General features: G+C 40.6%; 1 protein-coding gene across 8 annotated transcripts in view; it reads left to right on the top strand.

Annotated features, from left to right (window-relative positions):
• The window catches only part of PHACTR2 (phosphatase and actin regulator 2), a 273,198-nt gene that overhangs the window by 162,510 nt on the left and 83,993 nt on the right, over positions 1–26,695 (top strand). For all 8 annotated transcript variants that reach the window (XM_019425083.2, XM_019425077.2, XM_019425076.2 and 5 more), the window contains exon 2: positions 6,750–6,917. In XM_019425083.2, the coding sequence (XP_019280628.2) occupies positions 6,750–6,917 (168 nt within the window). The remainder of the gene's footprint in view (positions 1–6,749; positions 6,918–26,695) is intronic.

The following is a 26,695-nucleotide window of genomic DNA, read 5'->3' as shown; positions in this document are numbered from 1 at the left end:
GATCACTACCTTAATGTTGATTATTTTTTTAAGCTGTCAGCCGATGAAAAGCAATTTTTTCCCCACACCAATCAAGATCTTTTCTAACTCTAAAATTGCATTATTCTATGATTTTAAGTAATGGTATATACATTGATATACAGAAAGTTCACTAATTCTCTAGTTCCTTTGTAAAAATTTTCACGTTTAACCATTTCACATGTTCAGACATGACCTTATAAGTTTGCTTTCGTTTTTTTCCCATAAAGACATACCATGGGTCTATTCTGAGCAGAGCAGAATGGCAATGAGAACGTTTTTCTTGGCTTTACTTTAAAAGGTCAGCCATCCTTTCAGGCCGTTCCCTCCTTGATTTCCACCGAAATGTCTACTGATCTTTTTTGGTCCCTGGTCAAATCTCTTACTCCCTGTGAAACAGTCCCCGTCACCTCAGTCAGCGTTTACTGCTCCCCTCTGGGCTCCCACATTTGGGCTCTGCTTCCTTGTTACACTGCCTCCCCACCTGCTGGCATAGCTGAGCACTGATCACACCTGCTTCCCCAGCCATCCTGCAGGCTCCATAAGGGTGAAAATCCTGTCTCACTGTGATCTCCCAGGACCTTACATGGTGGGTTCTATAGCCCCGAGTTAAAGCAGGCCTTGCCATGCCGTGGTGAAGCGGCTGTCTCTGCCTAAAATCCAAGCCCCGCCACCCACACAAGTGTGTCACGTGAGGAAGACACTTACTCATTATCATACACACACACACTGCCAAATACTGAGCTAGATATTTAGTCTCTGGGAATCTCACCTGTCTCATCTCCAAAGTGGGACTAATAATAATCTCTGTCTCAGAGCTCTTGTGAGAATTAGCATGAGCAGGTGCAGGTAAAGTACTCAGCACAGTGCCTGGCACGCAGTAAATGCTCAGTGAATATTACTGATTATCAGTTAGTGCTGACTAATTCTTGCTTGCAGGAGGGGATGAAACTCATGGCGGGTCAGTGGCTGGTTCTTGCGGGGTACCTGTTCATCAGCCCTTTCACACCGGCATGAGCTATGGGATTTCTGTTCCTGAGTTGTGCCGTTCGCTCTTGTCCCATCCCCAGGAGTGCAGGGGAAAAAATGGATAAGAAATACATCCTCGGTTGTCATGAAAGAAGTTTCAGTTCTTTAAATCTACTTTGATTCCCAAATAAAATTCTATTATTGAAAACAGTTCAGCTTTAATGATTTAAAAATAAAGAACAAAGAACTTTTTATTCCCAGATTTGTCATTCTATGTTAGCAGTACATGATTCTAATCCCAGCATGGTGTGTGTGTGTGTGTGTGTGTGTGTGTGTGTGTGTGTGTGAGAGAGAGAGAGAGAGAGAGAGAGAGAGAGAGAGTGAGTATTGGGGGTATGTTTGGATCTCCTCTCTCTGTATGGCCTCGCAGTAAGTGGGAGTGGATACTTCTGACACCATTTTTCAAGTCCCATTATCTACCCTTTTGAAATATGTTGAGTATCAATTACCTTATATGGGTCTATTGTGTGCTTAAAAAGTGCTGAAATAGCAATTTAATGACCTGTAAATACCTCTTAGTGATAAAATACTAGGAATTGAAAATATTGATAAAAAGAGATTTTAAAGAGAAAGATGGGCAATCCTAAAGCATAGTAACTTCCACAACTCCTTTGTGCAGAAATTTTTACTGTTAGTAAAAGGCAGTACCCTCTAAGGTCTCCCTACAGCTGATATCCTCACCCTTAAGCAGCTCTTAAATCCTCACCCTCATGCACCTCCATGCTAGCTAATGCCACATTTATAAAAATGAATGCTTTATGGCACAAAAACAGACACACAGATCAGTGGAACAGAATAAAAAACCCAGACATGGACTCACAACTATATGGTCAACTAATCTTCAACAAAGCAGGAAAAAAGACAGTCTCTTCAACAAATGGTGTCGGGAAAACTAGATGGCTACATGTGAAAGAATGAAATTAGACCACTTTATTAGACCATACACAAAAGTAAATTCAAAATGGATGAAAGACCTAAATGTGAGACAAGAAACCACCAAAATCCTGGAGGAGAACACAAGCGGCATCCTCTTTGACCTTGGCCATAGACACTTCTTACGCAACACGTCTCCAGAGGCAAGAGAAACAAAAGCAAAAATGAACTACTGGGACTTCATCAAAATAAAAACCTTCTGCACAGTGAAGGAAACAATCAACAAAGTGAAAAGGCAACCCACGGAATGGGAGAAGATACTTGCAAATGACATATCTGATAAAGGGTCAGTATCCAAAATCTATAAAGAACTTATCAGACTCAACACCCAAAAAGCAAATAATCCAATGAAGAAATGGGCAGAAAACACAAATAGACACTTTTCCAAAGAAGACATCCACGTGGCTAACAGACACATGAAAAGATGCTCAACATCACTTATCATCAGGGAAATATGAATCAAAACCACAATGAGATACCATCTCACACCTGTCAGAATGGCTAAAATGAACACCTCAAGAAACAACAGATGTTGGCAAGGATGCAGAGAAAGGGGAACCCTCTTACACTGCCGGTGGGAATGCAAACTGGTGCAGCCACTCTGGGAAACAGTATGGAAATTCCTCAAAAAGTTAAAAATAGGCGTGCCTGGGTAGCTCAGTCGGTTAAGCATCTAACTTCGGCTCAAGTCATGATATCATGGCTCGTGAGTTAAAGCCCCATGTCGAGCTCTAGGCTTACAGATCAGAGCCTAGCGGCTGTTTGAATTCTGTCTCCATCTCTCTGTCTTTGCCCCTCTCTTACTTGCATGCATGCACGCACACACTCACTGTCTCTCTCAAAAATAAATTAACTTTTTTTAAGTTAAAAAAAATGAATGCTTTATTTTAAAATAGTTTTAGGGGCGCCTGGGTGGCGCAGTCGGTTAAGCGTCCGACTTCAGCCAGGTCACGATCTTGCGGTCCGTGAGTCCGTGAGTTCGAGCCCCGCGTCAGGCTCTGGGCTGATGGCTCGGAGCCTGGAGCCTGTTTCCGATTCTGTGTCTCCCTCTCTCTCTGCCCCTCCCCCGCTCATGCTGTGTCTCTCTCTGTCCCAAAAATAAATAAAATAAATAAATAAATAAATAAAAATAAAAATAAAATAAAATAGTTTTAGGGGCACCTGGGTGACGCAGTCAGTTGGGCATTGACTCTTGATTTCGGCTCAGGTCATGATTTCGTGGTTCATGGGTTTGAGCCCCATGTTGGGCTTTGCATTGACAGTGGGAGCCTGCTTGGGATTCTCTGCCTCCTCTCTCTGCCCCTCCGCTGTAAGCATGCTCTCTAAATAAATAAATAAATAAATAAATAAATAAATAAATAAAACTTTAAAATAGTTTTAAATTTGTTGAAAAGTTGTAAAGATAGTGCAGTGAGAGAGAGTTCTCACATACCCCCCTACTTAATTTCTTCTGTTGTTCATCTCATGTGTGAGTTGAATAAATTTGTTACAACCATGGAACAGAGCATTGGTACGTTACTGTTAACTGCCTATTTGATAAATTTCTGTTTAAATGAAAAATAAAACCTGCTCGTATTCTCTGAATTCTCAACAATTGGTAATGTGGAGAAGTCCTATTAGGTGTGAGCTCATTCGGTAGGAAAATAGACTTAGCTGTGCCATTTAAAATGTCTATGTTAGAACAGCTAATGACTGTATTTCACAATATTAAAATATTTAACGATCTAAAATATTTTGAAATATTTTAAAATGTTGATCTCAAGTGTGAAAAAGAAACTTCTGGTGAAGAACAGGATACTCTTCTTATCATGAAAGTTGATCCAAATTAGCCTTTAAAACAGTCAGGAAATTTAGACTTTCATCTGGGATTTGCCTAGCAATGTGTTCTCATCTACATGGAAATGCAAAATTCAATGGAACCGGCAGTATTCTGGGTGTTGGGAGGAGAGGAGAGTTTATGTTATGTGCATACTACTCAAAAGCAGTGAAAATCCCCTACACATTCATGATTTAAGAGAAGTACAATGGCGGTGCGGCCAACTGTGCCAACATATGGTTCCTGATTGCAAATATGGTTTGCTCTACTAACCCAACAATTACAAAATTACAGGTGAATTTATTCAGTCAGAAAAAAAGATATGCATATGTGTGCACTGCTCTGGTCATTGGCACTGGCCCAGGCCCTTTCCAGAGTAGAGGTAAAGACTGGAACTGTAAATGCATAATAAAGAAAGATAACAGCAGTTAATTTCTTATGCAGCTATGAATTTAACATTAAGGCTTTAATTCTTCACTCACTCAATCTCTCCATCTGTCACCTAGAGAACTATGTAATTTTTCTTTTGTTTATTTTTGTTTTCAGGAGAAAAAGTAGATTATTCTTCAAGGGTTTGGATCAAAAGCAGAATTTTTATGGAGTGTCAGGGAACTGGATATGTGGCTTGAAAGAAAATGGGAAGTGGATGTGTGTCTCTAGCCACAGAGACAGATTTGAGATTTAGACTCTCATTCCTATATCTGTGATAGTCAGCCCTTATATGTTTCACAGCATTTAAATTGTTCAAAACTAAGCCCTTCAGCATAAAATCGCAAAAAAAGAAGAAACACCATACATTCAGTTCCTCCCTCGGCTTACCCCTTCTTTGAGGAAGTGAAATAAAGAAGGATTTTACATTTTCACTCTGGCTTAGCTTCAAAATCAATCTGTTTCATATTTCTTCCTGTCTATTGCACTTTGGCCAGTATGAGCAGGGTAAAGTAGGGTCAGGAAACATATGAAAGAATCAGTCACTGCAGGATTTGCATTTCTGCCTGAAATTAGGATAGATATTGCAGGAGGGAAGAATGGAGTTTATCGTTCAGTTCTTGGAAGAAGCCCATAAGGATTTAGGGGTTGGTGTATGTTGATTGTCTTTTGTCATTCAGTTTAAGATTTTTCTTGTTCTGGTATGTCAAGTGATTTAAAAAAAAACAAAAAAACTTTAAGTTTATTTTGAGAGACATAGAGAGTGAAGGAGTGGAGAGAGAGAGGGAGAGAGAGAATCTCAGGCAGGCTCTGTGCCTTTTTTTTTTGGTCATAAATTCATTTTGGCTCCTTTAGAACTTCATATACATGGAACCACACAGTATGTATTCTGTTGTGTTTGGCATTTTTCTCAGCACAATGTTTTTGAGACACATTCATCTTTTTGTATGAATGTATCAATGGGTTTTTATCATTATTATTACTGCTGAGTGTTATTTCATTGCATGAACAGTACCATAATTTATCCATTCTGGGCTGCTTCCAGTTTTTTGTCATTAAAATTTAATGGTTAGAATAACATAAGCCATCATTGTCTTCCTTCTGTTTTGAACTTCCTGCAAGGCAACTTAGGGTTTTGGGCCTTTTTTCTGATTAATAAAATGATTAAGTCACTAAAGACACATTCTACCACACACAATACCCACCTTTCCATACATTTCTTTTTTTTTTTTTTTTTAATTTTTTTTTAACGTTTATTTATTTTTGAGACAGAGAGAGACAGAGCATGAACGGGGGAGGGTCAGAGAGAGGGAGACACAGAATCTGAAACAGGCTCCAGGCTCTGAGCTGTCAGCACAGAGCCTGACGCGGGGCTTGAACTCACGGGCCGCGAGATCATGACCTGAGCCGAAGTCGGCCGCTTAACCGACTGAGCCACCCAGGCGCCCCAATTTCCATACATTTCTTATTGTTAGTGAAAATTACCAGTTTATTTGAAGCTGAAAACTTTTTTTTTTTTTTTTTTTATGCAATAGGAGCAAAATATAATTTTAGCACCATAAAAATTAGAATTTAGGGGCACCTGGGTGGCTCAGTCAGTTAAGTGTCCGACTTCAGTTCAGGTCATAATCTCACAGTTTGTGAGTTTGAGCCCCACATTGGACTCTGTGCTGACAGCTGGGAGCCTGGAGCCTGCTTTGGATTCTGTGTCTCCCTCTCTCTTTCTGCCCCTCCTCTGCTCATGCTCTGTCTCTCTCTCTCTCTCTCTCTCTCAAAAATGAATAAAGTTAAAAAAAAATTTTTTTTAAATAGAATTTAGCTTCTTGGCACTAAGTTTTATTTTGTGAAGGAGAAACTATGGTTTTAACTACACCATAACTGTAATATTCATTACTGAGACTGCCATACTAGCCTCTGGAGGAACATCCAATTTCAGGAATAGAACAAAACCTTGAATTGCGAGTAACTTGCTCTGCGAATGTTCTGCAAGACAAGGAAACATTTCTAATAAATTTTAACTTGAAAAACGAGCGATGTCTCGCAATACGAGTAGAATGTGACACTGGATGTCAGATGATCCCAACTGAGCCAACGGTTCTTGAAATTTGCTTTGATATACAAGTGCTTTGGATTACAAGCATGTTTCTTTCTGGAATGAATTATGCTCGCAAACTAGGCTTTTACTACTTAGAATATTCTGTTCCTTCACAAAACATCGATGTAGTTGCTACAGATGAAATCAGCTGTGTTTTGCAGGCCTTTATTTGGCCCTAGCTAGTATGTAAGTCTCTTGCTTCTCTTCTATTTCTCCAAAATGATTATCTGAGGGGACTGTAATTTCTGATTGATTGATTTACTGACTGATATCAGGGGAGTTCTGCCCCTGGGAAGTGGGGCAAAATAAACTTTATGTGAGATTCCAATTAAAGTGGCCATGCTTGCTATTAAAGTACAGGAAGAAACACATGATGTTGTTTCAACTTTTTATTACAGCTGTTCTCTGACTTTATTTTTCTTTATACAGTTGATGGACTTGACAAAGCTTCCATAGCAAACTCAGATGGCCCAACAGCAGGCTCCCAAACACCTCCCTTCAAGAGAAAGGGGAAACTCTCCACCATCGGTAAAATCTTTAAGCCTTGGAAATGGAGGAAAAAGAAGACCAGTGACAAATTCAGAGAAACCTCAGCAGGTATGAATATCATAACTTTGTTAAAAGATGAGTTGTTAAATCTTTGAAAAGATAACCAATTGTGTCGTATAAGGCTTTTTTCTCCCAGAAAAGAAAATCCGTATTTGAAATGAAATTAGTTAATTTAAAGATGAAACAACCTAAGAGTTCTGATTTGCCTCCTTTTCCACTCATTGACTTTCAAATATATTCTTATTCTTAAATATATACTTGTAAATTCATACAGAAAACTAGTGTGGAGGAAGGGAGAGGTGAAATAGAAAATTAGAAGCAGAAATGTTATTTGTCAACATTGTAGCTGAAGTATCTGTGTGCACACACACGCACTATTGTCTATCTACTTAGTTCCAGCAGTACAATCCTGTTTGTTAACTTAAAAAACTTTTTAATGTCTTTTTTGAATGTATTTGTTCTGTGGGCAAAATCTAAATGGCTGTTTGAAGGAAAAGGGTTGCTGTATTTATTGTTAAATTTAAAATTTCCATCATGCCTTTAGGACAAGTAAATGGTTTCTTTCCTAAGGGAGTCATAACACTGCTGGTGTGAAAATTTATTATAATTATTTTGTGGGTTTGTTATACTTTAAGAATTACGTTATTTAGCACCTTTCATGTTAAACATGATTTAACCTTCGTGTTAAAGCTTCATGTGGACTCATGGAAGAAACGGGCTTTAGATCTCGGGCCAGAATTAAGCCTAACTTAAACAGGTGTCCAGTATCAGTGGGATTATCTTTAAGGTAGAAAGCCATTTATCTCATGATAGAAGTTCAACTTTCTCTGTGCTTGTTGTCTAATACAGTCCCTTCATCAGAATTCCTCATTGCCCCAAGGTTAATATTTTCATTGTATGTGCAGGGTCACAGAGCATATCTTACTGGTCTGTGCTGACATGAGAGTTGGCCTTTAGTTCTAGGGCAATGAAATAAAATAGAAAATACCTCAGGGGCCCTTGGCTGGCTCAGTCGTTAGAGTATGCAACTCTTGATGTCAGGGTTGTGCATTTGAGTCCCATATTGGGCGTAGAGATTACTTAAAATCTTTAAAAAAAGAAAGAAAGAAAATACGTCAGATAGCACAAGGGTATGGAATTGGGACATTCCTAACAAAATTGTCTCTGATGCATTTGCAGCTATATAACTTCTTTGAGCACTTAATGTTTAAAAAGATATAATGATACTGTATCTGGGATTCATGTCAAAATAATCCTGGAGGTGGGGTGAGTATAGATGAAAGAAGACTGACCACAAGGTGGTAATTGTTTAAGCTCAGCGATGGGTAACATGGGGTTTATTATTCTCACCTCTCTACTTGGAGATATTGGAAATTTCTATAATGAAAAGATAGAAAAAAAGAGAGATTTGGTTTAGGGGGCAATGAGATTAGCTTGGTTATTAAATTTTCTGTAGTTTCTAATTGACTTCTGGGATGAGGAGACAGTGGGAAGTGGACAGAGTGCTGTGCTGAGTGAGGACACCTGGGTTCTGATATTGTCCTTGCCCCCTAGGGGCCATGTGACCTTGGGGAAGTCAGATCAGAGTTGAAGGAGTTGAATTCTAAAGTGCTTTCAGTTCCAGATTCTGTTGTCTCCTTCTAACCCCTGGCTGGGTATCTTGTTCTCCCTTGTTCTTCAGTTGTGAATGGAACCATACTGGTCTTCTTAATTGTCCCCCTCTTGGATTTCCCTAAGCACTGAGAGAATATGGCTCTTCAGGCGACCATGGCTACCCAAGATGGGAGTGGGGCTCCAGGGAGTAGCAGTGAGAAGATACTGAGAAGGGAAGGTGGAAAGAAGTGTCTTCATTTGTCTAGCTTGCCCTTTACTTGAATCTAGGCTGCTAACTTCTCTCTCCCTAATGTAGAAAGGCAGCTACCAAGAAATTCTCCTTCACTTTTCTTTGTCATCCCTCTTTAATTATTTTAACAGTAGATAGTCTGTAACCCTGAATATTTAAGATTAGTCCTTTTAAACGGCATTAAGTATTATTTTATGTTATCCCATCTTTATTGAGGATAGCCTCCCCATCTTTGTCTTCTGTTTTCTTTTCAGATTCACACAGGATTTTATAGAAGTGTATGTAGCTCCAAGGAGTTATTTGTGGATACTATATTCCTAGCTCCTAAAGCTACCAAAGTGCATTAAAAACCCGAAAAAGTTATTAGATGTCTTTCTCTCTCTCTCTCTCTTTTTTTTTTTTTGCATCAATATTGTGACATAGCAGAATAAAAACAAGCCAAGTAGATGTGCTAACAAATCTTTGTGAATTTATCTGCTACATTTATTTTTGTCCTTTCTTTTTAAACCCATATTCTTAATAATATTTTACTTGTATTTCATGTTATGAAGTGTCCCATTATAAAGTATTTTATTATCACCTTATATATATGCTTATTTTAATGCTGAGCTTAATGAAGTGTATCAGTAAAGGCTAAAATACAGGGAGGCACAAAATGGTATAACATACGTTTTATTCACATTGAGGAAAGATGTCACGTCCTCAGGAAAACTGATGCATTTGGAAATAACCAAGAGAAAGGTGTTTTCTTCTTTAATAAATTGTCCCCAACAATGAGCTCTCATTGTTTGGATATGACCCAGGCCATGTGCTATCTGGCAAACTATAAAGTACACCGTAGGCACATCCCACAATATGTCGGGATCCGAAAGAAGATGCATTTCTTCCAAGAAAAGTAAATCTTCTCTGTTTTTCCTTCTCCTAAACTCCTGGCATTATAGTCGCTTGGATGTGGATCTTACTGTGTTTCACTACATAGTGATTAATACTGCTTTTCCTAGTCTGGGTTTCTGTTGTGGGATTTTTAGTTGGTAACGGATAGGATGCAACAGTGATTTATCAATGCCATTGTAATAAATGCCATTGTAATCATATGGTGGTGGTAGTTAAGAAGGCTCTTATTCAGAGCATGGGGCATGAGACTCTTGATCTTGGCGTTGTGAGTTTGGGCCCCACGTTGGGTGTAGAGATTACTTAAAAATAAAAATCTAAAAAAAAAAAGAAGAAGAAGGGTCCTGTTCTCTGCCTGCTTTGGTGGTCCTTGGGTGTCAGCTATATTTTGGAGGGCCGTCCTGTTTGGGACTGTGCCCTGACTTCATGTTCTCTGGCCTTATTTTAAAGTGGAAAGTTACCTGTATCTTCAACTCTGTTTAGGCTGGTCCGTAGGCCGTCAGCTTCTAGGATAGGAAAACAGTCCTCTTGGCATTTACTTTCCTCTGGGGCCTCTTTTCATCATCTGGGTGCGAGGGCCCTTCTCTGGTCTTTATAGTTACATCCCTTCTGTGTCTTTAGAACTCAAAATGTCATTTATACTTCTTTTCCTACACAATAATTTCTTCCTTTTTTTTTTTCTTCCTGTTTCTCTGGGGGTGGGGTGTGGGTAGTGGCTGAGGCTCCTCCCTCTGGATCTTTAAACATGCTTCCATCTCCCCAAAGCTAAGAACACAAACAAATCCTGTCTAAACACAGTTGTTCCTCTAATTTCTGCATAGTCTGTTACCATCAAGAGAAACATCTTGGGGCACCTGGGTGGCTCAGTTGGTTGAGTGTCCAACTCTTCATTTCTGTTCAAGTCATGATCCCAGGGTCATGGGATCGAGCCCCATGCTGGGCTCCACACTGAGCATGGAGCCTGCTTAGTATTCTTCCTCTCTCTCCGTTGCCCCTCTCTCCTGCTTGCATTCTCTCTCCCTCTCTCTCTCTCTCTCTCTGTCTCTCTCTCTCTCTCTCAAATTAAAAAAAAGGAAAAGACCAAACATCTTGAAAATACAGCCTGTGTCACTGCTTCCACGTTCTCTCTACAGGGTCATTCCTTTCCCTCTGCCATCTGCCCCTGTGTCCAGCGCTCCTCTGATGACATTCCAAGCCTCCCAACCAGGAAATTCAGTGTCATTCTTTCATTGCCACCCATTCCAAACTCTGCAACATTAGCCATCACTGGTTAGTCCTTCCTTGATTTACAAAAGATGTCATTATCTTGGTTGTCTTTGACTTTCCTTTCTCTCTCTTCTTTTCTCTTCCCCCCCCCCCCTTCTCATATCCCCTAAACCTTTTAAGGAATTTGCTATGTGTCTTAACCCGTCTCTTTCTTTGAATGTGCTTTTCTCATCTCTTCTCATATCTTCCAAACCAAGCCTCCACCCAAGACCTAGCCACATCTACCCAAGCACTTGATGGGTAGCAATGCCTGAGGAGTGCATGTTAACCCCAGATCCATTCATAAGTTCTACATATATCACTGAAAATGTGATGCATGCCAGGCACTGTTCTGGAGCTGGGTATTCTTCACTGAGTGAGTAAGCAAGGTTCCTGCCGCTCCTGGAGCTTTCATTCTAAAGAGGTAACGTGCTGATAGCTGCTATGAATGAACACAGAGTGAGGGAAGAGGCAGTGGGAAAGTACTACGTACAAAATACATTCCCATGCAAAACAGATCCTTGCCAATCCCAGCTATCCATGCTGTTGCAGACATGGCTTTCTTTGGCATCCTGACTTTGAACCATGGAGTCCTTTGACTTTTCCTTGCCTCTTACCATCTTCTACGTTCCAAGGGTTCCAAAACCTTTCATGTGTTTTCTCCTAGTGCAAGGTCTCTACCATTAGCCTTTCTTCTCAGTCCCCATTGTCTGATCCTTATCACTCTATTATGGCAGGTAGCCTCTTTGCTGTATTTAGGTATTAGCTGTACTAGCTGTAGAAACCTACAGAATGCTAGAGAAGGTAGGGAGAGGTGAGGTTCTGGCAGTAAAACTGCCCACAGGGGGACCTGACCCAGCTGGTGAGGCTGACAGAGAAAGTTCAGGATGCCAGGAGCTGCCAGGAATCCCAGAGTAACCACAATGATAACTTCCCAAGCCTCAGGTCAGGCAAATAGAACAGTGGGTATTTCAGACCAAAATGTCATGTGTTCCACCCAGTAAAGTAGAATAACAGAGCATCCTGGAGAGTGAGAGTGGGGATCTGGGCAGGCTTTAGTAGCCAGGGTGTTCTTTACTAGGTGGTAATATTCATGGGAAGATGGTGCCGGCTATGCAAATAGAAAAACTCACAGAACTCCCATCCTTATTTTTCCAGGAACCAGGAAATAGAGCTGGTAACTAGGACAGGAAGTTACCAAAGGACTGAGGACGTAAACTCAGTGTATAGAGTGGAAAGCAGTGTATGGGTTTTGGGGAGGGGTCCCCTCAGACCCCAAACCTCAGGTGCAGGAGCTCCTGTTGCTGGAAAGGCACAGCTCAAGAGCGAGGTGGCCAGAAAGAGCGAGGCTTCTTGTGGATTCGGGGAAATAGGTAGGCAAACTGTCCACCTTCGCCCTCTCTCCTCTAGCTCATCTTGGATTCCACCATGAAGGAATTTTCCTCAGGTGGAACTTGGGTCCCATTGCTTCTTGCTCAAAAGTATGACTGACCCCATATTGTTTCCTAAGTGAATTCCAGACTCTTCAGCTGTCCTCAGCGTAACCCAAACTGACATTTCCCCTGATTTTTCTCAAATAGTCACTTATATTGGCTTTCAGTCATGCAGGGTCACTTACTGAACGTGCCCCTAAGCTTTCTTGTCTCCAGGCCTTTCTTCCTCCCACAGCTACACCTGGGGGAAATACTATGTCATGCAAGGGTCATGACACATCTCTTCTTTCTTAAAGATACTCTTTTTTGGGTAACATTTATTTATTTTTGAGAGAGAGAGTGTGCAAGTGGGGCAGAGACAAGGGGAGAGAGGATCCAAAGTGGGTTCTGTTGCTGACAGCAGTGAGCCTGATGTGAGACTCAAACCCGCGAACCGGGAGATCATGACCTGAGCTGAAGTAGGACACTCACCGACTGAGCCACTGTGCCCCTCTTAAACACATTCTTCACCTTGATTTTGTATCAGCTGAATACGAACCTTCCCTCCTTTTCTTGTGATTCTTTCAAAATATGTATAGTTTGACTTCTCTAATTTATGTGTCTGCTCTTAATTTGCTGTGTAAAATATTTAAGGGCAGAGACTTGCTCCCTCATTTTTGCCTCACTTCGGGTGCTTTATATAATAGTTTATACCTAGTATGTACTCTTGAGTGTGCCTTGAATTGCTTATTTATTGAATATCCACTATAAAAATACAGCACTGGATGCTTAGGACTTTGTGAAAGAAATTGAAGACTGAAAAATCATAATGAAAAGAGAAAGACAGTAAATAGAATCCTAACCAAAAGCATGTACTCTCAATTAGCACCATGTACAACTTTCAAGAAGTCAATAAAATAATGAAGGAAAATTTCTCTTTCCTCTCTTTTGCCCTTATTTTAAAAGTAAGTTATACTCCTAAATAAAGAAATTTATCTTCATCATAACCATGGCTTCCAGAGTTGTGTTGTTAGTAATGCAGAAGGAATGCCTGTCTAGATTTTTAGATAACATTGTTGCAAGTTATCAGCATTCTGAGAATGGAGAGTGGTTTGTAGAGAGGCATCTGGTCGAAGCTTTAATTTACTGATACTCTGCATTCCCTATTAATAATATCACCGTGCCAGGTTCTGTTCTGCTCCAAGAACTTTCTTCACGTTAACTCATTTAATCATCTAAGTTTATGAAGTGTCACTGCTACCGTTGTCCCAGTTTTACTGATGAGGACACTGAGGCCAGAAAATTCAGATGACTTACCCGAGGAGGCACACCCGGACGGAGGCAAAGGTGGTGTCTGAACCCAGGCAATATGGTGCCACAGCCAGTACCTTTGACCATCGCACTATGTTGTATCTCTAGAAGATAACTTCATACCCGGATCGGTGAGGACTGAGCACTGAAAGGTGATCCTACTTTGTGGGTTTGCTTCATATACTAGAGTTTTTGCTGTGAGAAGGATTTGGTCGGAAGAAGAATTTAGGTTCCACTTACCTGCCTAATTTCAGCAGTGTAGGCACAGAAAAATGGTTGACAAGGGTCAAAATTTATGTTTGGTCCTATTAAAGATAATGTTCTCTGTAACCATAGTGGCATAATGTCTCTGTTTGGGATTATTTTCTCTATCTAGAAAGTAGGGCAAAAGTAGAAGGTTTTCCTAGGACGATATTTGTTAAGGACCGGTCTGATTGCATTGATAAATGACAGCATGTTGATCTTATCTGTCTTGTTCTACCATCTGTCTTGTTCTTCTTCCATCTAAAAGATGGAAGGAATTTTGTGTATCATTTACCTTAGCACCATATTGGAGGAAGGGAAGAGAATCTCCCCACAGGAAGTTACAGAAAGGAGTTGTATACAGAAGGAAGCCAAAAACGACACAGCCCGACCAGGTCTGCCGAGCCCTCCACTCATTTGTCTTCTCAACAGATGTTTGCTCAGCATCCACATCTACTCTGTGTCAGGCACTGTTATAGACAGTGGTACAGCAAGGAACAAAGGAGACAATGCTGCCTTCCCCTATGGAGCTTATATTCTAGTAGCGGTAACAGGCAGAAAGTAAACCCCCAAAGTTAGTATATTAAAAAGTGCGAAGGAAAAACATAAAGCAAGGAATAGGGAATGTGGGAGGTAAGTTTCAGTTTAAGATGCCCGTGGCCAGAGAAACTTTACTAGAAAAGCGACACTTGAACAAAGACACAAGGGAGGGGAAGAAACGCACTCAGGGAAATCCTATGAAGTAAGAAATCACAGGAGTGAGAGCATGTATTTCCTTCTAACAGTGGTGTCAACCTACTGAATGTAGTCCGTTATAAACTTTATCCAGTCATTTAACAATTAAAATACCTCACATTCATGAACTTCTTGGTTGTTAATCTTGATATCTGTTGCTGACACCATGGCTCCTGACAAACCATGTAATTTCACGCGATACAATTCTAGAAGAGAAGCAAGAATCCAGGAAAGGAATTTAACTTTGTAATATAAACGTTTTGTTACAGCTTCCTTTCTGTTTTTTTTAATTCATTTTTTAATTTTAGAGAGAGAATGTGCATGTGAGTAGGGGAGAGGGACAGCAGGGGAGAGACAGAGAGAGAGAGAGAGAGAGAGAGAGAATCTTAAGTTGCCCCACCTTCAACACAGAGCCCCTTGTGGGGCTCAGTACCACAACCCTGGGATCACAACCTGAGCTGAAATCAAGAGTAAGACGCTCAACCGACTGAGCCATCCAGGCACCCCTACAGCTTTCTTTCTTAAGTTAGAATTTAAGAGCCAGATTTTGACAGAGTATCAGAAATACAGCTTCATGGAGTCCAAGTTTAGAACCTTCATATGTTGGTGTTTTTGTTTTTGTTTTTGTTTTTTTTTTTGGTGGGTCTGGATATCAAGTTCTTCAGAGAATGCCTTTATAAATTGAAAGAATTCATGTATGATCTCCTCGGGTAAATGGTCCTTTGCTTACATGCTAATGCTGTCTGCAATACTGCTTTGCTAAATTACTTGGGATGACAAGTATGTTTCCAAATTAATTTACAAAATTCAGTTTGATCCACAATGTACCTGAAACTGGCTACAATTAGGATTTGTTCACATACAGCCAAACACTACTTCTTGAAACTATAGGAAAATATCGTCTGAATTTTACTCTTAAATTAAGAATGTTAGGGCTGTAGAGTGCCTTCCCAGTCATCTGGATCTGTCTCCAAGGCAGGAATGCCCACTGTCCTCGGCAAACCTGACAAGATGAAGGGGTTCGTTCAGCTTCTGAGCTCCTAATTCCTCACTCTGATTATTGAGGAACTTTTCTTTTACGTCGACTTGAAAGAAACTCTCTCCAATGTTTCCAGCTACCCCCTGGCACTAGTATATGTATTTATACAGATCTCCTGATCACAGTGTTACATAATGGTCCTTCCTTCTTTTCTTAAAGTTCTTTCATCCCGTCGATGTATTCTCAATTCAGAGTTTCTCAGCATGGGGCCATACTAAATTGTCCAGGTTATTCAGTACGTTTTTATTGAGTACCTGGCCCAAGGCAGCATGTTCTGAGGACACTTGATGAACAAGCCTGACAAGGTCCTTCCTCTCACATAGCCCACAGTGTAGCTAGACTTCATGTTCCCTTTCCTGGCTATTTATTTTTATTTTTTTATTATTTATTTTGAGAGAGAGAGAGTGCGAGAGAGTGCGAGGGCAGGGGGGGCGGGCAGGGAGAGAGGGAGACACAGAATCCAAAGCAAGGTTCCAGGCTCTGAGCTGTCAGTCCAGAGCCCGACGCAGGGCTTGAACTCGTGAGTGTGAGATTATGACCTGAGTCGACGTCGGACTCTCAACCGACTGAGCCACCCAGGCGCCGCCCTTTCTTGGCTATTTTAATGCCAAGATAACATGGGGACTTCCCCCAAATTCTTATGATTGTACTTCGCCAGCCACATTTTTTTATATTTAGAATTGCATCCAGAATAGGAATTCATCTTGTTATTAAAATGACAAGAATTTATCAGTAGGAATTAAATATCTTCTGCTCACTTAATGTCCTACATATAGAAGAACAGCCAAATCCTTCAAGCTGGGTGATCCATTTTTACCCCCACGTATGTACAACAATGTGCTCTATGTCATTTCTGTGTACCCTTCTGCATATTCTCCAACATATGTCTCCCTCCATTCTGTGTGTTTTCTTGACAATGTCCAGCTGGGTGAGCTCCCTCCTACATTAGACCTCCCCTTTGGGTCAGATTGGTCTCTTTCCAGTTATCACAAACCCTGTCCCACCACATCTCAAAGAATTACTTTACTGTGTGGACACCCTGGTTCTCCTCGATGTATTCTCTTCTGCCTCTGCACCTGTTCATATCATGCTCACACTTCTGGGATGCTGTTTTTTCTGAAAGCACTGGAAGTCTTTGCTGCTGTGTCTTCTGTCCTAGCTGCTGTCTTCCACAGGACCTGATTTTGTACTATTATCCAAGTGCCTTCCTCCCTCTCTAATTCAGCTTTAAGGTTCTCTTCACTAGGCCAAACCAGTCAGTCTCTGCCCCGCATGTTACTTCTTTTTCCACGGAAGGGACCCCATAAGTTGTCAAGCCTAGCATTTCTGTACAAATGTATGGTCCAGAAAATCAGACCTTGATTTGAGACCATCAGTTCAAGCAGCTACTCACTTTTGTTGTCCACTCTCTGTATACCATGACCTTCAGCCAGAAGAGAAGAAAACCACAGCCCAGCCTTCTGCATCTTTCTGTTTCCTGCTCAGGACTTCTTACTAGATGGGCTGTCTGATTTTTTCTGGGGAAGACAATTATTCCTATTGCTAAAAATCAGGAGAGTAGGAGTCTTGGCATGTCCTTCTGTGTGTCCTGAGAAACACACAGGGGAAGACAGTGTTCCTTCTGACCACACCCAGGTCTCCATGTGAGGCGTCACCTTGAGCACACACATCAGTAAGCGCTCCTCAGGGACCACTGTTTGACTTCCTGCTGACACTCACTTGCTGTTCATTCGCACAGCGAATATTCGCCAGCCTCCTACCATGAGCCTACATGTCTTTCTATGCTCCAGGGGTACAGCTGTTAACAAAGGGGGAAAGTTTCAAGGCTCGAGAACATTGTCCGTCAGTGTCTCGGGCGTACCGCTCCTCTCGGCCGTCTGTCTGCCTGTTTCCAGATCCACATCAAGCACAGCATCCGTTTCCTTCTCCTTGTGTTACCTGTTTTTCTCCTGGCAACCTCTTAACTGTCATTTTGATTCCTCTTTTCTTAAGACATTTCTCTTTGTAACTGCCTTAACCGTACTATGTTTCCATAACATAAAGTAAAAGGTATCTTTTACCTTTTCCAGATCAGAGCAAAGAGAGATGTTTCCCAACTCCTTTCACCTTTGCTTTTTAAGGGGAAAACTGGTTTATATTTATAGCTTGCCTATTGGTGGCTCCTCTCTGAGGAAGAAAAGCAGAGGTCACAGCCCAGAGATCACTGGAATGGTTTTTGCACACTCCAGACCTCATAGCCTCTAATTTAGATTTTTTTTAATGTTTATTTATGTTTGAGAAAGAGAGAGAGGGAGTGGGGAAGGGCAGAGAGAGGGGGAGACACAGAACCTGAAGCAGCCTCCAGGCTCTGAGCTGTCAGCACAGAGCCCGATGTGGGATTCGAACTCACGAAACACAAGATTATGAGCTGAGCCGAGGTAGGACGCTTAACCCACTGAGCCACCCAGGAGCCCCCAGACCTCATAGCCTCAAGTTTACCTGTGGTCTTTTATTGACACCCCTTTTGGAATCATTTCCTGTAAACTACCCCCAGCAAACTGGGGCCCTAGGGATGAAGCTTTTCACTGAGCACTGGCTTGTGCTTGCTGTGTCAAACCTTAGGCCTTTCAGAAAACGCAAATAGGGTTTTGATTTCTCCAAAACTTTTCTCTGCCTTGCGTCTCGTTTTTACTGTAGCCATGGGCCAATGAGCCTATAGTCCACAGAAAAATACGGCTGTCTTTCCTGACAAGTCTGACGCTGGACTGCTGAGATTTTCTCAGAAGTAGTTGTGACTGGCTAAGGCTGGAAGCATAGATACAAAGGAACTACTAACTAGTTCATTATTACTGCCTTTGTGGTCATGACTTTCTCAAAAGAGGTCATCGTCTTGGTCATTCACTACTCTAATACTTTTTCTTTGGGGTATGTGTGTGTGTAGTTCTGTGACTTTCCTTATATGTTTGTGTTGTGTAACTGCCACCATTATTAGTTCTGTCACAGTTTTATCTCTCCTCAGTCCTGCTGCGCTGTCCTTTTATAATCACACCCTACCCCCTCACTATCACCTCCCCAACTCCTAACTTCTGGCAACCACCGCTCTGTTCTTCACTATCATTTTGTCGTTTCAAGAATGTCGCAAAAATTGAAATCATTTGCGTGAAATGTTTTGAGCCTGGCTTCCTTCACTCACCATTTCAGCATTGAATTCATCTGGGTTGCTGCATGTATGAGTCATTCCTTACGATTTTTGGGTAGTCTTCTCTGCTCTGAGAAGAATCACCCTGCTTCTTTATCCATTCCCCTGTCAAAGGACATAGATTGTTTCCAGGTCGGGGTGGTTATGAATGGAGCTGCTATAAACATTCATGTAAAGGTTTTCTTGTATGTGAACAGAAGTTTTCATTTCGCTAGGGAAAATAGGTAGGAGTGAGATTTTTGAGCCATACATTAAGTGCATGTTTGACTTGATAAATGACTGCCACAGACTATTTTCCGGACTTTTGCATTCCTACCAGCAATGTTAGAAAGTTCCATTGTTTCCTTTCCTTGCCAGCACTTGGTATTGTCATTATTATTTTTTATTGTGGTAAAAAGACATCCTAAAATGTAAACTATCTAAACCTTTTTATTTTTTATTTTATTTTTTTTTTAAATTTTTAAATGTTTATTTATTTTTGAGACAGAGAGGGACAGAGCATGAGCAGGGGAGGGGCAGAGAGAGAGGGAGACACAGAACGGGAAGCAGACTCCAGGCTCTGAGCTGTCAGCACAGAGCTCGACGCGGGGCTCAAACTCACAGACTGTGAGATCGTGACCTGAGCTGAAGTCGGACGCTCAACTGACTGAGCCACCCAGGCGCCCCTATCTAAACCTTTTTAAATGAACCCTTCAGAAGTGTAAAGTATTTTTACACTGTTACAAAATACATCTCTAGAACTTTTTCACCTTACAGAACTGAGACTCTATACCTATTGAACAACTCACCATATCTCCTGGTAATCCCCATTCTACTTTCTACCTGTATGAATTTGACTACTGCAGTATATTTCATATAAATGGAATCATACAGTAGGTATCCTATTATGACTGGTTTATTTCACGCAGCATAAAATGTCTGCAAGCTTCATTCGTGTTGAAACGTGCGTCGGCATTTCCTTTGTTTTTACGACCGCACCATATTTTATTGTATGTATCTACCACATGTTGTTCACCCATTCATCTGTCAGGGGACATTTGGGCTGCTTCAACCTCTTGGTTGTTATAAAAGGTGCCCCCGTGAACATGGATATGCTGTCACTATTTTTTATATTAGACATTCTAGTAGGTATGTAGTAGCATGTTGTCATAGGTTTAATTTGTATTTCCCTAATGGCTACTAGTGCTCAACTATTTTTCATGTACATATCTGCCATCTGTATATCCTTCCAGGTAAAGGTTCTGTTCAAGTCTTTTGCCCATTTTGTGATTGGGTTGTTTTCTTACTGTGCAATTTCGAGAGTTCTTTATATATTCTCTATAGAAGTTCTTTGTTGAATATGTGATTTGTAAATACTTTCTCCCACTGTAGCTTGTCTTGTTATTCTCTTCATCTGTTTTGCAGAGTAATGATTCATAATTTTGATCAAGTTCAGTTTATCAGTTATTCATCGCATGTCATGTTTTTTGTGTTGTGTCTCATCTCTTTGCCTCACCTCGGATTGCAAAGACTTTCTTCTGTGTTTTCTTCTAAAACTTTTATAGTTTTACATTTTACATCTAGATCTATGATCAATTTGGGGTTGATTTTTATTTAAGATATAAGGTTTAGGTAAAGGTTCGTTCCCAGTTATTTTAATACCATTTGTTGAAAAGATTATCCTTTCCCCCATTCAGTCACCTTTGTATCATTTTAAAAATCAATAAACAGGGGCGCCTGGGTGGCTCAGTCGGTTGGGCGTCCGTCCGACTTCGGCTCAGGTCATGATCTCGCAGTCCGTGCGTTCGAGCCCTGCATCGGGCTCTGTGCTGACCGCTCAGAGCCTAGAGCCTGTTTCAGATTCTGTGTCTCCCTCTCTCTCTGACCCTCCCCCGTTCCTGCTCTCTCTGTGTCTCAAAAATAAATAAACATAAAAAAAAAATTAAAAAAAAAAGAAAAAGAAAGAATGGCTGTTAAATTTAAAAAAAAAATCAATAAACATATTTTTCTTCCATATATTCCCCTTTGATAAAGATCTATTCAACTCTTCTGGCCAGTTTTGTGTGTGGGTGGTTTTTGTTTTTGTGTTTTTGGAGTTTTTTGTTTACTTGTTTTTGAGAGAGAGAGAGAGCAAGCAGGAAGGGCAGAGAGAGAGAACAAGAAAGAGAGAATCCCAAGCAGGGGGCCACACTGTCAGCACAGAGCCCAATGCCAAGCTTGAACTCACAAACTGAGATTGTGACCTGAACCGAAATCAAGAGTCACCTGCTTAACTGTCTAAGTCACCCAGGTGCCCCTGGACAGTTTTTATTGAGCTGTTTCTCTTTTTAATACTGAGTTTTGAGAGTACTTTAGGTAGTCTAGATATAATGCCTTTATTAGATATGTTATTAAAGATATTTTCTGTCACACTGTAGCTTGTCTTTTTTTTTTTTTTAAGTTTGGTTTGAGAGAGAAGAGGAGAGAGAGCACAAGCAGGGGAGAGGGGCAAAGGACAAAGGGAGAGAGAGAATCCCAAGCAGACTTCATGCTCTCAGTGCAGAGCCCAGCGCAGGGCTCAGTCTCACAAACCATAAGATTATGACCTGAGCCGAAATCGAGCGTCAGATGCTTCACTGACTGAGCCACCCAGGCGCTGCAATGTCTTTCATTTTTTAACAGTGACTGTTATGGAGCAAAGGTCTTAATTTGGGTGAAATACAATTTATTACTCCTTTCTCTTAGGATCATGTTTTTGGCGTCGTTCGTAAGAAATTTGCAAGAGCATTTGTTGAAAAGACTATCCTTTCTCCATTGATTTTCCTTTGTGTCTTTGCCAAAAATTAATTGGCCACATGGTCTTTGTCAAAAATTAAGACTCACATTTGTGTGGGTCTATTTCTGGACTCACTATTCTGTTCTCTTAATCTGTCTGATCCTTTATCAATATCATGTTGTCTTGATTATTGTAACTTGATAAATCTGAAAATTAGGTATCACAGTATTTCCAACTTCATTCTTCATTTTCAAAATTGTTTTGACTAGTTGCTTTGCCTTTCCATACACATTTTGGTATCAGATTGTTTATATTCTCAAAATTTTCCTTCTGGGATTTTTTTAAATTTTATTTTTTATTCTTTAAATTTATATCCAAATTAGTTAGCATATAGTGCAACAATGATTTCAGGAGTAGATGCCTTAGTGCCCCTGACCCATTTAGCCCATCTCCCCTCCCACAACCCCTCCAGTAACCCTCAGTTTGTTCTCCATATTTATGAGTCTCTTCTGTTTTGTTCCCCTCCCTGTTTTTATATTATTTTTGTTTCCCTTCCCTTATGTGCCTCTGTTTTCTCTCTTAAAGTCCTCATGTGAGTGAAGTCATATGATTTTTGTCTTTCTCTGACAGACTAATTTCACTTAGCATAATACCCTGCACTTCCATCCATGTAGTTGCAAATGGCAAGATTTCATTCTTTTTGATTGCCGAGTAATACTCCATTGTATATATATACCACCTCTTTATCCATTCATCCATCGATGGACATTTGGGCTCTTTCCATACTTTGGCTATTGCTGATAGTGCTGCTATGAACATGGGGGTGCATGTGTCCCTTCGAAACAGCACACCTGTATCGCTTGGATAAATGCCTAGTAGTGCAAAATTGCTGGGTTGTGGGTAGTTCTCTTTTTAGTTTTTTGAGGAACCTCCATACTGTTTTCCAGAGTGGCTGCACTAGCTTGCATTCCCATCGTTCTGGGATTTTTATTGGAATGATATTAAATCTATATTGCAATTTGTGTAGGATTGATATCTTAACTATGTTGACTGTCACAGTGTATGAACTGGTATGTCTCTCCATTTAATTAGCCCTTTTATTTCTTTCATTGGCATTTTGAAGTCTTTAGAAAACAGTATTAGGTTTATACCTATTTTTTTTAACTTTTTTTTTTTTAATGTTTATTTTTGGGAGAGAAAGAGAGACCGAGCATGAGCGGGGGAGGGGCAGAGAGAGGGGGACACAGAATCCAAACCAGGTTCCAGGCTCTGAGCTGTCAGCACAGAGCCCGACACGGGGCTCAAACTCACAAGCCGTGGGATCATGACCTGAGCCGAAGTCAGACGCTTAACCGACTGAGCCACCCAGGTGCCCCATATACCTAAGTATTTCTTTTCTTTCTTTTAAAAAAACTATTATAAATGATATGTTTTTAAAAATCCGTTTTCCGGGGCGCCTGGGTGGCGCAGTCGGTTAAGCGTCCGACTTCAGCCAGGTCACGATCTCGCGGTCCGTGAGTTCGAGCCCCGCGTCAGGCTCTGGGCTGATGGCTCAGCGCCTGGAGCCTGTTTCCGATTCTGTGTCTCCCTCTCTCTCTGCCCCTCCCCCGTTCATGCTCTGTCTCTCTCTGTCCCAAAAATAAATAAAAAACGTTGAAAAAAAAATTAAAAAAAAAAATCCGTTTTCCAATTATTCATTGCTAGTTTACAGAAATACAATTGTATCATGCTACCTTGCTAAACTTACTTATTAGTTCTAGTGAAGATTCTTTAGGATTTTCTGTATTGATGATTATGTCATCTGTGATTAGGAATGGTTTTATTTCTCCTTTCCCAATCTATATGCCTTTTATATCTTTTCTTGCCTGGCTAGGACTTCCAGTATGGTACAACGAATAGGACTGGTAAATGTGACTTGCTTGTCTCTTTCTCATTCTTAGAAGGAAGCTTTCATTAAGTATGGTTTTAGTTGGGGGTGCCTGGGAAGCATCTGACTATTGATCTTGGCTCAGGTCATGGTCTCACAGTTCATGGGATTGAGCCCCATGTTGGGGTCCTTGCTGACACCACGGAGTCTGCGTGGGTTTCTCTCTCTGTCCCTCGCTCTCTGCCCCTCCCCCACGCTGTTGCCTGTGCTCTCTCTCTAAATAAACTTAAAAAAAAAAAGAAGTGTGGTGTTAGCTGAAGGTTTTTTGTAGATGCACTTAATCAAGTTGAGCAGGTTCCCTTTTACCTGACTTTACGAGAGTATTTATTATGAACAGATGTTGAATATCTCAGATGCTTTTTCTGCATCAATTGATACAACCATGTGGTTTTTCTTCTTTAGATGGTTATTATGGTAGATTACATTGATAGATTTTTGAATATTGAATCAGTTTTGCATCCCTGGGGTAAACACAATTGAGTTGTCATGTAGTATTCTTTTCATATGTTGCTGGGTTTTATTTGATAATATTTTGTGGAGGATTTGTGATATTGGTCTCTGGTTTTGTTTTCTTGTACTATTTTTGGTTTTGGTATTAGAGTGATGCTGATCTCATAAAATGAGTTCATTATATTCTATGAAAAGATTCTCTGGGGTACCTGGATGGCTCAATCTGTTAAACTTCCGACTTCGGCTCAGGTCATGATCTTGCAGTTTGTGAGTTCAAGCACTGCATCGGCCTCTGTGCTGACAGCTCAGAGCCTGGAGCCTGCTTTGGATTCTGTATCTCCCTCTCTCTCTCTGCCTCTCCCCTGTTCATTCTCTGTCTCTCTCTCTCTGTCTCTGTCTCTCTCTCAAAAATAAATAAACATTTAAAAAATTTAAAAAAAAGATTCTGTAGTATCGGTGTTATTTCCTCTTTAAATGTTTAAAAGCGTTTACCAACAAGACAACCTGGGCCTGGAGATTTCTTTTTTAAAAGGATTTTAAGGGCACCTGCGTAGCTCAGTCGGTTGAGTATCTGACTGCGGCTCAGGTCATGATCTCATGGTTCATGAGTTCGAGCCCTGCATCAGGCTCTGTGCTGACAGCTTGGAGTCTGGAGCCTGCTTTGGATTCTGTGTCTCCTTCTCTCTCTGCCCATCCCCCGCTTGCACTCTGTCTCTCTCTCAAAAATAAACATCACAAAACATTTTTAAATAAATAAAAGCATTTTAAACAGCAAATTCAATTTCTTTAACAGTATAGGATTATTAAGGTTATCACTTTTATCTTGGATGAGTTTTGTTAGGACCCTTGGCGCTTTGAAATGGAAAACGAAAGAAGGTTCTTCCTCCAGCTTTCCTTATGGTTAACCAACTACTTCATGTCCTTCCATGAAGTCCATGTTCAGTTGCTAACTTCTCAATGAGGTCTGCTTTCAGTCTCTGTACTGAATCTCTCCTCTCCTCCAGCACTCTTTTTTTAACAGCCTTTTTGAGATATAGTTCCTATGCCATACAGTTGACCCATTTTATGTGTAATTCACTGGTATTTAGTAATATTCACAAACTGTGCAGTTAGCACCACAGTCAATTTTAAACATTTTCATCACCCTAAAAAGAAACCCTGTTGAGCGGTCACTCCCCATTCCCCCCACCTCTATTTTCTGTCTTAATAGATTTGCCGATTCTTGATGTTTCCTGTAGATGGAATCATACAAGAAATATATGGCCATTTGTGACTGGCTTCTTTTGCTTAACATAATGTTTTCAAGGTTCATTTATATTGTAACACCTATCAATATTTAATTTCTTTTTATTGTCAAATAATATTACAGGATATGAATATATCACGTTATTTATCCATCCATCATCAGTTGATGGACGTTTATTTGGGCTGTTTCTATTTTGGCTTTTATGAATAATGCTGCTGTGAACATTTGTATACAAGTTTTTGCGTGGACACGTACTTTCACTTCTCTTGGTTGTAGATCTAGAAATGGAATTGCTGAGTCATATGGTAATTCGGTGTTTAACATTTTGACGAACTGCCAAGACTGTTTTCCAAGGCAGCTGCACCCGTGTTACATTCCCCTGAGCAGTGGATGAGGGTGCTAATTTCCCCACGTGCTGGGCAACATTTGTTATTATCTGCTTTTTTATTATTGCCATCCCAGTGGGTGTAAAGTAGGGCCCCTGGCACCCTTGCTTCCTTTTTTTCTGCCCCACCTTGTTCTTTCCACAGCACATCTTAGCCTTCTAACATTTATAAATTATTTGTATTTTTTATTAACTGGTCCCCCCTCCCACTAGATTATGAATTCCATGAGAACTGGGATTTTTGATTTCTTCTTTGGTAAAATCCAAAAGCAGCTTGAATAGCATCTGGCTTATTGTTAAAGCATTTAGTAAACGTTTGTTGAATGAATTAGTGAGAGGCTCTTGATAGGCCTTATCCTATTCCATATATATGGTTTTTGCTGGTGAATGTGATTTGTAAAGTGCTGGAATGGGGTGGGGGGGGGGGTTCCATTCTTTCTTAGTGTTCGTGTCATTGAGAGCTGCTTAAGAGCCTTAAGGAATTGAGAAGCCAAAATAGACAAAATTAATATTTCACCAAACTTAATGGACAGGTTAGGGCCCCATTCCCTCACGAATGGATAATGAACTTAAGTAACGGGTACTGTCTGTTCTGTATGGCAACAGCCTTTTGATGGCATCAATGACACAGAAAGAAGGTCTGGGTTGTGTTTCAGTTCGGCCAGTTGTGTACCTGTGTATTTTATAAATTAACCAAATTAGACCAAATGAGTGTTAAAAATTCTGTGGATAAGAGACCATATAATAATTATACATATTTACATATATATACATATACACATACATATACATAAATATACATTTTCCTTGTTTTAATTCTTTTATTCTTTTTTTCCTAAAGACATATAATGGCATTAAAACAAATTTGTTCTCTGTATATTAAAAATGAAGGAGACTGGGGCGCCTGGGTGGCTCAGTCGGTTAAGCGTCCGACTTCGGCTCAGGTCACGATCTCGCAGTCCGCGAGTTCGAGCCCCGCGTCGGGCTCTGGGCTGATGGCTCAGAGCCTGGAGCCTGCTTCCGATTCTGTGTTTCCCTCTCTCTCTGCCCCTCCCCCGTTCATGCTCTGTCTCTCTCTGTCTCAAAAATAAATAAAGGTTAAAAAAAATTAAAAAAAATAAATAAAAATGAAGGAGACTAAATATTCCTCTTCAGTTTTTTTTCTCCCAGTAGAATGAATTTTTCTT

Source organism: Panthera pardus, unplaced genomic scaffold (assembly GCF_024362965.1).
Source record: "Panthera pardus isolate Hobbes unplaced genomic scaffold, ASM2436296v1 HiC_scaffold_17, whole genome shotgun sequence".
Taxonomy (NCBI): Eukaryota; Metazoa; Chordata; class Mammalia; order Carnivora; family Felidae; genus Panthera; species Panthera pardus.
This window is presented reverse-complemented; position numbering and strand designations above follow the sequence as displayed.